Below are 13,051 nucleotides of genomic sequence, written 5' to 3'. Positions count from 1 at the left end.
GCCCTTGGGCTGCATTGCATCTCCGCTCTGCTGCCCCACTTCCTAACTGTTTGATAGGCACACTTCACAGGGCTCGGTGGTGAATCAATGAGGTCCATTCTGAACCTTTCAGACTCCCCACTGTCATGGCACATGTGTAGGATTTCAGCAGCTGTCCATGACTATGTGCCTAAGGGAGCAAGCGGGGCAAGAGAGTGAAAAGCACTGTGGACCCCTGTCTACATCACTTTCACATTTGACAGAGACATTGAAAAGTGATTTTCACTGGAATACAGCCACCTACATATGATGTAATAGTATGACATTTATATATATATTTTTTTTTCACAGCTATGTAACAGTGTCAGCAATATTGAGTTACTTACAGGTGTCAGATGTAATGTAAGAGTACATGCACGCAGTAAAATCTGTCTGGGATCTTGCTGAACATCTGCAGCAAAATCTTCACATATAACATGTATTTTGCTGCAAATTTTCCCCCTTTTTAACATTGAAAGGAGAGAAATTTGTGCTTACAATCCACAACATAAACTGTTCAAAAATCCACATTACATATTACTTTGTGTGGGAAAAACTCTGCATACTGCAAATAAGATATGTTCAAATCTCATCCACATGACTGGTACAATATTGTGAATTTTCTATTGAAAGTGCTGATCCACACAGAAAATCTGCAACATTCTCTGCACTTATGGTTTTAACATGTGCTTGAGTGCATTGCTCACCGGTGGAAGAGATGGCACCAGGATGCATTATGCCAAAAACCAGTGGAGGCAATGTTCTGTTGGGAAACCTTAGTCCTGGCATTATGTGGATGTTACTGTGACACATACCACCTACCTAAACTGTGTACAGACAAAGTCCACCCTTCATGGCAGGGGTATTCTCTAATGGCCGAGCGCTGTGGTAGAGATGATCAATCCGGGCAGTTAGAAGCTGCCGGGGACCACTCTAATGACTTGTGGTGCAGGCAGCATGAAAGTGATGACAAGTTCCCTTTAATTACACCTTTATTTTTTTTTTTCTATCTGTCCACACTTGGGGGAGAGTTATCAAAATCTGTGAAAACGAAAAGTTGACCAGTTGCCTCTTTCATTTTTGAAAAGGCCTCTGAAAAATGAAAGAAGCGATCTGGTTGCTATGGGCAACTGGTTAATTTTTTCTCTTCACAGATTTTAATCAATTTCCCCCTTAGTTTTCACTGTATTTCCAACCATACGAATTAGGTACTGTTCACATTCCCATCAGAAGCTGTGTTTGCACAATTGACAGTTAGCACTGCTTACAAAGGGACAAAAACGTTTCGACCTGATGGACCCTAAGTCAATAAGGTCGTCTGGTACAGTGGTATTTATCATGCAACAGATGCAGAAGAGCATTATAGTTTCTGTTATGAAGGGAAACCACAACTGCAGTATAAACAGAGCCTTAGTCTACCCTACCCTAAGGCTGGGTTCACACTACGTTTTTCAACTACGGTTCCCGCATACGTTTTCTATCAAAAACCGTATGGGAAAAAAAACAGATGTAACAGTATGGGGAAAAGTAAACCGTATGCGTTTTTAAACATTATACTGTTTTTAAAAGTGCATACAGTTCCGTCAGTTTTTATAGAAAAAAAAAACATATGTTTTTGAAAATTTTGTCCATTTTTAATGGGAGGGGTCTTGGGTGGGGACTTAAGGATTCAAATGCGCATGTGCAAAGTAAAAACGTATACGTTTTTCTCGTATGGAACCGTATACATGAGCGTTTCCCATTGACGTCCATGTTAAAAAAAAAAACGTATGCGGTTGCAGTACGGTTTTTAAACCGGAGTCAAAACCGTGGTTGACCACGATTTTGTCTCCGGTTTAAAAACCGTACACATTTTTTTTTAACGTGGACGTCAATGGGAAACGCATATGTATACGGTTCCATAAGGGAAAAATGTATACGTTTTTACTTTGCACATGCGCATTTGAATCCTAAAGTCCCCACCCAAGACCCCTCCCATTAAAAATGGACAAAATTTTCAAAAACGTATGGGGTTTTTTTCTCCGAAAAAACGGACGGAACAGTATGCACTTTGAAAAACAGTATAATGTTTAAAAACGCATACTATTTACTTTTTCCCATACTGTTTTATCCGTTTTTTTCCCCATACAGTTTTTGATAGAAAACGTATGCGGGAACCGTAGTTGAAAAACGTAGTGTGAACCCAGCCTAACTCTGCTCAAAAAATAAATGTATGAAGGGGTTAGGAAAACCAACAATACAGTGCGGATCAAAAGTTTGGGCACCCCAGGTAAAAATTTGTATTAATGTGCATAAAGAAGCCAAGGAAAGATGGAATAATCTCCAAAAGGCATCAAATTACAGATTAGACATTCTTATAATATGTAAACAAAAGTTAGATTTTATTTCCATCATTTACACTTTCAAAATAACAGAAAACAAAAAAAACTTTGGGCACCCTGCAGAATTTATAGCATGCACTGCCCCCTTTGCAAAGCTGAGACCTGCCAGTGTCATGGATTGTTCTCAATCATCATCTGGGAAGACCAGGTGATGTAAATCTCAAAGGTTTTAAATGCCCAGACTCATCTGACCTTGCCCCAACAATCAGCACCATGGGTTCTTCTAAGCAGTTGTCTAGAAATCTGAAACTAAAAATAGTTGACGCTCACAAAGCTGGAGAAGGCTATAAGAAGATAGCAAAACGTTTTCAGATGTCAATATCCTATGTTCAGAATGTAATTAAGAAATGGCAGTCATCCGGAACAGTGGAAGTTAAGGCAAGATCTGGAAGACCAAGAAAAATATCAGACAGAACAGCTTGCACGATTGTGAGAAAAACACTACAAAGCCCACGTTTGACTGCACAATCCCTCCAGAAAGATCTGGCAGACACTGGAGTTGTGGTACACTATTCCACTATAAAGAGATACTTGTACAAATATGGTCTTCATGGAAGAGTCATCAGAAGAAAACCTCTTCTACGCCCTCACCACAAAAATCAACGTTTGAACTTTGCAAATGAACATATAGACAAGCCTGATGCCTTTTGGAAACAAGGAATGAGCAAAGGTACGTTTGGAGAAGGGGAACAGAATTTAATGAAAAGAACCTCTGTCCAACTGTTAAAGGGGTTATCCAGCATAAGGTGATTTTATTATGTACCTGGCAGACAGTAATGGACATGCTTAGGAAGGATCTGCGCTTGTCTTGGGCTAAATGGCTATGCTATGAGATTACCATAAAACTGTGGCTAGCTTTTTGTGAACTTGTATTTCAGTTTTCTTCTTTGCCTACAAATCCCATGATTCAATTTTCTCCTTCCCACACATCAGCCACCCCACCCATTGAATCATAAATGAGCTGCAGACCTGTGGTTTTCAATCAGGGTGCCTACAGCTGTTGCATTACTTGCAGATTGCTCTCTCCACCCATTGAAGCAGACAGGCTCCCTGTCATCAGCTGACTAGTGAGTCGGGTCTCAACCGCATTGCAAGCTGGGACAAATCCGAGACAGCAGTCATTTTGTATGCTGTTAAAAATAAATATTGGGGTGAAAATCACATAAGAATTGTGAGAAAACCGTCACACACAGGTAAAGACACTATTATGAACTACACTAACTTTACAGCCCTTGGAGTATAGTGAAATAAAAAAAAAACTGGAATACCCCTTTAAGCATGGGGGTGGATCAATCATGCTTTGGGGTTGTATTGCAGCCAGTGGCACAGGGAACATCTCACGAGTAGAAGGAAAAATTGATTCAATAAAATTTCAGCAAATTTTGGATGCTAACTTGATGCCATCTGTGAAAAAGCTGAAGTTAAAGAGAAGATGGCTTTTACAAATGGATAATGATCCTAAACACACATCGAAATCCACGGGGGATTACATCAAGAGGTGTAAACTGAAGGTTTTGCCATGGCCTTCACAATCTCCTGACCTCAACATAATTGAAAATCTATGGATAGACCTTAAAAGAGCAGTGCATGACAGACAGCCCAGAAATCTCAAAGAACTGGAAGACTTTTGTAAGGAAGAATGGGCAAAGATACCTCAAACAAGAATTGAAAGACTCTTGGCTGGCTACAAAAAGCATTTACAAGCTGTGATACTTGCCAAAGGGGCAGTACAAGATATTAACTCTGCAGGGTGCCCAAACTTTTGCAGACACCTTTTTTTTTTTTTTGTGTTCTGTTATTTTGAAAGTGTAAATGATGGAAATAAAATATAACTTTTGTTGACATATTATAAGAATGTCTAATCTGTAATTTGATGCCTTATTTCCATGGCTTCTTTATGCACATTAATACAAATTTTTACCTGGGGTTCTCAAACTTTTGATCCCCACTGTATACACTTATAAGCGCACTAGATACGCACACATATAACCCCAAATGAGGTTAATGTACCGTATTTATCGGCGTTGCTATGCGCTGCATGGCGCGGCGCATGACGTCAGTGCGCCGTGCAGTGCATAGCAACGACGCAGGGGACTCACACCGGAGGCCTGAAGCAGCGCGGACCCGACCCCAGCAACAGGTAATTATGCAATCGGGGATGGGGTGAGGCAGCGGCGCTGGCAATGGGTGCCGCTGCCCCTTCTCTCCCCCTGGCTATCGGCGCCGGCAATGGGGCGCCGGCACCGATAGTCAGGGGGATAGAACGGGCAGCGGCGCCGATAGCCAGGGGGATAGAAGGGCCGACAGCAGGGCTCTAGACCCCAGGAAAGGCAGGGGGAGAGAAGCGGGCAGCAACGGCCTCTCTCCCCCTGCCTTTCCTGGGGGTGTATCGGGGTATACACGCGCACACACGCACCCTCATTTTACCATGGATATTTGGGTAAAAAACTTTTTTTTTACCCAAATATCCTTGGTAAAATGAGGGTGCGTGTTATAGGCCGGTGCGTGGTATACCCCGATAAATACGGTAAATAAATTAAAAATGTATTAAATATAATTTTTGAGCCAATTTATCATAACAAAGATATAATACACATGAGGACAGAATAAAATTGCGTGAGTATAGTTAAAAAATGTGTGTGTATATATAAATATAAAATTGTCTATAACAAATCTCTCTCTCTCTATACTGAAATACATAGTGTATAATTAGTGTATAATTTCATAGGTATGAATTAGATTAAAAATGACACATGCTGAGGGGGGGCTTAGAAAATACATGCAGAAAATATACAGTAATAGATCACAGATATAGAGGGACATTTATCAATGTTTGTTTTTTTTTTTTTTTTTTCCTTTTTTTTTTTTTTGCTTATATGTGACTTATTTATCAACTGGTTTCAGCCTGTTGATAATTTTCTTTCACGTAAGCAATTTTTCCTTTTTTACTTTGGTAGAAGCTTTTTTCTGCTCCATGTTTGAGCAGGAGTAAACTTAGTCAATTTTTAACCTTGTTGCAACTCTTTTTTTTTTTTTTTTTGCGCAGTAGCAACTGTCGCAGTTGATAAATACCCGACTAAAGCAAATCCATTTTGAAAAATTTACTACGTAAGCAAGTTTGAATTTTCTTGCTTTTTTTTGTTCTTCATGCAAATTGTCGCACGAAAACGCACGTAGTCGCAGTTACAACAATTTTGCGACAATTATAGTAAAGAAAACCTGACTAAACCCGTTGATAAATGTCCATCATAGAGCATAGATGTGCAAGTACATGATAGTACAGTGCATAGATAAATTATAAGTTATACAGAAAAAATCATGCTAAGGTGCAAGATAATTGGTCGGGGGGGGGGGGCAATTATTTAGTAAGATACTACGTAAGAACATCAATCAGAATAGTGAGGAAAAATACAAAACAGAAAAGGAATACATAAATGTAGATTTATCAAAACCTGTCCAGAGGAAAAGTTACTGAGTTGCCCATAGCAACCTATCAGATCGCTTCTTTCATTATTTTGTGGCCCTTTCAAAAATGAAAGAAGCGATCTGATTGCTATGGGAAACTGGTCAACTTTTACTCTGGGCAGATTTTGATAAATGTATAAATGAATGGGTGAAACAATTTTGTGACGGGGAAATGCATAATGCTGAACCCCAGTGGGAGCCGGTCGCGTGGCTCGGATCAGCTGTGGTGTGCTTTTAGTCACATGTTACCATTATCTCTTTGGGAATGACTGCATTCCAATGTTTCTCTATGGTTTTAATCTGTATGTCCAGATTTATGAATAAAGATTTTTTTCATTGTTTACATTTGTCTACGGCCATTGTAGTTCTTTGTAGGTTTATTATATGAATTTTGTTTTGAGCAGCTCATTATGGGTTTGTAAATTATAAAAAGAGTTATTTAGGGATTGGTGTTTGGTGATTGTTTTTTTCCATGTAACTGCAATCTCAGAAGCATTCTGTCCCGGTTAAAAATTTGGCACCAAATATTGGCCAAAATACTATGTGCGCCAGGTCAGTAAGCATTATGCTACTTTCTCAGTCAGCTCCATTGGGGGGGACACAGAGACCGTGGGTATATGCTGCTGACACTAGGCAACAGAAAGAGTCTGCCCCTTCTGGCAGGATATATATACCCTGCCTACTGACCCTGAGCTAATCCGTTTTAGCTTAGTGTCCATAGGAGGCAGACACAGGTCTGAAGTTCTCCAGACCTGGCCTTTTTATTTTCTTACTTTTTAGTTTAGGGACATGTATGTAGATATAAATATTTTTTTTTTTTTTTTTAGGTGGGGATTCAGCCAGACCGGCGCCCTCACAGGATAGGAAGCTCCTTCCTTCAAGGCTCTCCCCTCCTGGAAGTCAAATACCTGTTCTGGCCGTATTGCGGCTAAGTCGGGCAACCGTAAGCGTCCCTCCGCCTGAAGGGACACCCCCACCCGGAAATTATTTTCGGGTGGGAGGTAATTTGTCCCTGTACATTTTGGATTGCCCGCATGCAGGACTCTTGGGGCTGAGATTTGTTTCCGATGGCTATCAGATCGAGTTTGCTTCCTTTCCAAGGGACCGATTTATTTATATATATTTTTTTCAGATCCCGCCCTCCTCGCTCTCCTTCTTTGGCAGCAGCTTTTCGAGTTGCGCTTCGAACCCTTCTCGCTCAGGGAGTGATCATCCCAGTTCCTCCCAAGGAGCGTTTTTCAGGGTTCTATTCAAACCTGTTCATAGTCCCCAAGAAAAGGGGGTTCCGACCGCCCGATCCTGGATCTGAAGCTCCTCAACTGCCACCTTTTCCCTATGGAGTCATTCTGTTCTGTGGTGGCATCCATGGATCAAGGTGAGTTTTTTCTTTCTTCGGTGGATATCCAAAACGCTTACCTTCACATCCCAATTTTTCTGGCGCATCAGCTTTATCTCTGCTTCGCCGTTTCAGAGGGCCATTCTCAGTTTGTGGCCACAAGGGTCTTCACCAAGGTCCTGGCGGTGGTGATCACCATCCTGCAAACCCGGGGTGTGTCGGTCATCCCCTACCTGGATGACCTCTTGATCAAGGCTCCAACCTGGGACCAGAATCAGGAGTCTCCTTCTCACTCTTCAGTCCTTGTCCCTTTTTGGCTGGGTGGTCAATCAGAACAAGTCCACCTTGATTCCCACCCAGTTTCTGATCTTCTTGGGACTCCAGTTCAACACGGCGGCCGCCCAGTCTCTGCTCCCGCCGGACAAGCGCCGTGCTCTGTCAACAGGAGTTAGTCTTCTCAATCGTCCTGTTCCAGTTTCCATTCATTTCTGCATGGAAGCCCTGGGTCATGGCGGCAATGAAGGCTGTTCCCTTTGCCCAGTTTCATTGTTGTCTTCACCAACTTTCTCGGGCAATTTACCTTTTGCCTCCTCCATTGGCAGTGCCTTCTCCAGGGCCGTCCTATTTGTGTCCAGTCGGACAACTCCACGGCTGTGGCATATGTCAATCGCCAGTTCAGCACTCGCAGCCCCGCAGCCATGACCGAGGTCTCCAGGATTCTGCTTTGTTCCCTCCATCTTGGCGATTCACATTACTATGGTGGAAAATTGGGTGGTGGACTTCCTCTGCCGACCCCGGCGAGTGGTCTCTTCACCCAGAGGTGTTTGCAGAGATTTGCAACCTCTGGGGCACTTCGGAGGTGGGCCTCTTGACATCTCGCCACAACCAGATAGTTCGTCGCGAAGTCCCGAGATCCTCTGGCCCTAGCTGTAGACACCCTAGTGATCCCCTGGTTGCACTTCATCTTCCCCTATCTCTTCCCTCCTCTTCCTCTCCTTCCCAGGGTCCTGAGGAAACTCAAAACGGAGGGCGTCCCTGACACTCATGACTCTGGACTGCCCCAGACACGTGGTACGTCAACGTTGTTCGCCCAGTGGCCGATGTACCACTGCGCCTCCCAGTCCTTTCCGACATGCACTCTTGGGGTCCCCTTTGCCACCCCAATTTACTGTTGCTGCGTTTGACGGCATGGCGGTGTAAACCGCGGTTCTAAGGGCCAGGGGGTTCCCTCCCCAGGTGTTCCACACAATGATCAGGGCGCGTAAGCCTTCCTTTGCGAAGATAGATCACAGTACTTGGCGGTCCTACTTTTGATGGTGTGAGTCTCAATCCTTCTCCCCAGTTGTTTTCTCCTTTCCACGCCTTTTATTTATTTATTTTTTGCAGTCTGGGCTGGAACAACACTTGGCTCTCAGTTCCCTTAAGGGTCAGGTGTCTGCTCTCTCTATTCTCTTTCAGCGCCCACTGGTGTATGACCCTAACTTCTGCACTTTTCTTCAGGGTGAAGCTCATGCGGCTCTGCCGTACAGATCCACTACTCCCCCGTGGGATCTGAATCTGGTTCTCGGTGTTTTGCAGGGTGCTCCCTTCGAACCTCTCTGGGACATTTTCTCTTTGTCCTTTCCTGGAAGGTGGCCTTCCTCCTTGCGGTCACTTCCATTAGGAGAGTTTCGGAGCTGGCGGCTCTCTCCTTCCATTCCCCCTACCTGGTCTTGCACCTGGACAAAGTTGTTTTCTGTCCTGTCCCATCATTTTTGCCTAAGGGGATCTCAGTCTTACACCTAAATTAGGATATTGTCCTCCGGTCTTTTTGCCCAGCTCCGTCCCATCCCAGGGAACAGCTGCTTCGTGGTCTTGACGTGGTACGGGCTGTTCGTATTTACCTTTCGGTCACTTAATCCTTTTGCGAGTGTGACTTTCTTTGTGCTTACAGAGTGTCGTCGTAAGGGATTTCCCGCTTCGAAGGCTACCATTTCACGGTGGATCTGTGCTGCCATCTCGGAAGCTTATCACTGCAAAGGGAAGACTTTGCCTTTCCGGGTTTCAGCTCATTCCTCTCGTTCCGGCGGGGCCTCCTGGGCTCTCCGCAACAAAGTTTTGTCTCTATAAGGCGGCCAGCTGGTCGTCCTTGCACACTTTTACAAAATTTTACCAGGTGCACACCTTTTGCATCGCCTGACCATGGTTTGGGTCTCAAGGTGTTGCAGGCAGCTGTGGCCCAGCCTTCCGCCTGAGTTGCTTGGGTTCTCTCCCACCCCGGGGACTGCTTTGGTACATCCCACGGTATCTGTGTCCCCCAATGGAGCCGACCGAGAAAAGTAGATTTTTTTTTTTTTTATGCTTACCGTAAAATCTTTCTCGTAGGATCCATTGGGGGACACAGCACCCACCCATTTGTTCTGGTGTCCTTGGTTCGGTTGCCTGTCTGAGGGTGGTTAGGTTTTTAATTTTATTTTTTTCCCCTGTCTGTCCTCACCTTCTGCTTTGGGTCTAAACTGATTAGCTCATAGTCTGTAGTCGGGTATATTCTGCCAGGAGGGGCTGACTTTCTTTTTGTTGCCTAGTGTCAGCCTCCTAGTGGCAGCAGCGTATACCCACTGTCTCTGTGTGTGTGTGTGTGTGTGTGTGTGTGTGTGTGTGTGTGTCCCAAATGGATCCTCAAAGATTTTACAGGAAGCATAAAAATCTACTTTTTTGTGCGGGATACGGTATAATTGAATATATTTTATTTCAATTTTGTGGTTAACTTTAAGGGGTGATATTTTAGTCTTAGTAATATTTTGTGTACTGTCATCCTCATATTAGAATATATTTTTTCAGGATCTAGTGCGATGCCCTACAAGAGAAATCCCATGCGCTCTGAGCGTTGCTGCAGCCTGGCCCGTCACCTCATGACTCTCATTATGGACCCGCTGCAGACTGCTGCTGTACAATGGTTTGAGCGCACACTGGATGACAGCGCCAATAGGTATAAGTATCCCGTGTGATCTGCTTGAGAGCCATTAATAATGAAGCATGCATTTCCCCCTCCCAGCCTAATAACTGGTATTATGGATGGTGTAACGAAGGTCCTTGTTAAACATCTCCATGTTGTTGTGCAATAAGAAGCGAGCGCTAAATGCTTAGTCATTACCAAATCATTGGCGCTATGCTGTTGGATTGTTAGAGTGAGACTTTTAACCCATGCAAAATCAATATTTTTAGCTTTGGTCAGATGATTCTTCCACTGTCTAGACCCATAGCTGCTATACAGGGATTTCAGTTCTTACTGGAAACCTTTAACAATCAGTAAATCAGGATGCACGTGCCACCTGCTCCTTTTTAAAAATAAAAATAAAAAAAAATTATAATAATTCACAATCTAAACCACTATCCTCCACATTTTAACATGGCCTTCATGATATTGTGATCACTTACATGTAGCAGTAGCTTGACATAAAGGTGACAGCACCCACGTAGGTATATAAAGGTTTATTCCTCTATATTAAAAATAAGCTTTTGACCCATGCAGGGTTCTATTTCAAGCTTTATAAAGACCCTTGTTTGGGTTGAAAAGTTGCTCATGTATGCTATCCCCTTTTGTCAAGATACTATGGTTATTTGACCGGAGGATTCAGGTCCGGATGAACGTGCATCATTTAGTTGGTTGCCAAGTGCTGTAGGAGGATTTTTACTATTACATGAAGTATTGTAGTGATAACATGTACATCTATCTATATATACTGGAAAGTTGTATATTTGGCCACTAGCATTTCTTTTCCAGCATAATAAGCATTTACATCTGATCGTAAAATTACATTGACATATTTCTATTTTTATGTTCTCCAGACGTGTTTGCTTGGCGGAAGCTTTTCTGACTGCAGATATTGTACTCAGCACTCTGCAGAATGTCACAGAAGGGCTTGTGGTTTATCCTAAGGTAATGCTGATCAAGAATAAAACCCTCACCTCACTGTTTCAGTATTTTCACAGAAAGACTTATCTGCCACTGTGACTTGGGTGCAACTAAAAGGGATAAACATGACTTAAATAAAGGAACAATGCTTCATTGTTAAAGTGTAATTCCAACGCTGGTTAGACAGCATGAAATCTGTTTAAATCTCCTGACAACATTTCCAAATCTAATGCGATGCAGGTCTTAAGGACTTCCGGTAAATCCATCATAAGAGTTACACTTTAAAAAAAAGGGAACCACAGAGGTCCACTTCACATAATCCGTGAACTTTCACATAACACCTCATACTAAATTTTTTTTTTAAACTCCCCTTTTTATTGACCTCCATGTCTGCAACATGGACAGAGAGAGGAAAAATAACAATCAGCAGCAGTACAACCTCTGCTACCCAGGAATAACTCCTTGTGTGCACACGTGCAAAGATAATAAATTCAGTCATTGTGCTGGTACCCAGACATATGACAAATGCATGTATTGAGGCTGCAGGAGTAGCCTTATAGAATATACTATAGATTTTTCTCTTGACAAGGACTATGTGGTTAATGGTGGGGTACAGGCCTCTTCTCCAGGTAAAAGCTGGTTTTGCCCAGAATGTCACTTTAAGGCTAGGTTCATCCCACGCTAGTGATTCCATCAGGCATATCCCTCGGCATCCTGCTGAGGCGATACGACATATATGGTAATAGAACAGCGGATACCATTCATCTCAACGGCCTGAATGGGGTCAAAATTTGAACCGTATGTACTTTTTTCAGCTGACTCCAAAGTCCACTAAAAAGGGCACATGGGACCCAAATGATGACTCCATTCGGGCCATTGAAATAAAAGGCATCCTCTGCTCTTCTCTACTCTGCATGCCGGCATCCCATTTTTAGCGGGATGCCAATGGATATGTCTGATGGAATCACTGAGGCAGTGTGAACCTAGCCTTAATAGTATGATTTGGCTGGATGTTTCTAGAAATAAAAGTGATGAAATAATAATGTGAAGGCTCGTTGTCATTATTTATAATTTAGTGGTGGTGCATAATTTGCATAATAATGCTGAAATATTAATAAATGCACAGTTTACTCTGCCTGAATCAATTGTGCAGCTCATATAGGATCTGATCATTGCTGCATAATAGACACTGTGAAGTTGATTTTCTAAAACATTAAATTCCATCATATTCTTTCTTAGGTGATCGAAAGGCGCATCCGCCAGGAGCTTCCATTCATGGCTACAGAGAATGTGATTATGGCGATGGTGAAAAATGGAGGGAATAGGCAGGTTGGTTGCACAATGTTTCTTTTGGTGGCCAATCTCTGGGACCTCTAAAATAAACTGCATTATCAACCTACAAGTATTAATCTGCAGCAGAAGTGTTGCAATAAAAACAACATATTGTACATATTGATGCCATGACGGGGGCTTTTCTGCTGGACACCCTGATAGCAGCAGCCGCTCATAGTTTTCTTTGGGGATTCTGCTGCGTCATGCACACTGCAGAACTTCAAATTCCAGACTCCACCGAAAGAATTAAATTGTTCTGAATCTGCTCGGAAATGCATTGCTCTCTGTGAAGGTGGCGCATGTCTGAACGGTCCTGATTCAGTTAGTGCCTCCTGCGCACGGCATTCTGGGTTTTTATTCACCGTGTAAATAATCCCTAAGGTTATGTTCACATATGCTATATTTGATGCAGATTTTGTTCTGCAGTTTATCTTAATGCCTTGCCAGCATAAAATCTGCTGCAGGAAATCAGCCGCATATATAGTACGTGTGAACGTACCCTTAGTAAGGGTTTCTATGTTTTGTAATATTCCACTCAGCTGCATAATTCTCTTCCAATTGTCCGGTCACTCCAGTGGTGCCATGGTCCTGGGCATCTTTGGCATTTACAGTCCTGTGTCATGA

General features: G+C 42.9%; 1 protein-coding gene across 1 annotated transcript in view; it reads left to right on the top strand.

The window, feature by feature from the left end:
• ADSL (adenylosuccinate lyase) overlaps window positions 1-13,051 on the top strand; it is a gene marked incomplete in the record, with an annotated part of 36,520 nt that overhangs the window by 9,018 nt on the left and 14,451 nt on the right. Inside the window, 3 exon segments of the mRNA XM_056524011.1 lie at window positions 10,021-10,168; window positions 11,029-11,119; window positions 12,335-12,424. Of these exon segments, the coding sequence (XP_056379986.1) occupies window positions 10,021-10,168; window positions 11,029-11,119; window positions 12,335-12,424 (329 nt within the window).

The sequence above is a fragment of the Hyla sarda genome, chromosome 6, assembly GCF_029499605.1.
Source record: "Hyla sarda isolate aHylSar1 chromosome 6, aHylSar1.hap1, whole genome shotgun sequence".
Lineage (NCBI taxonomy): Eukaryota > Metazoa > Chordata > Amphibia > Anura > Hylidae > Hyla > Hyla sarda.
The sequence above is the reverse complement of the archived record's forward strand: the minus strand, read 5'-3'. Positions and strand labels throughout refer to the sequence as shown.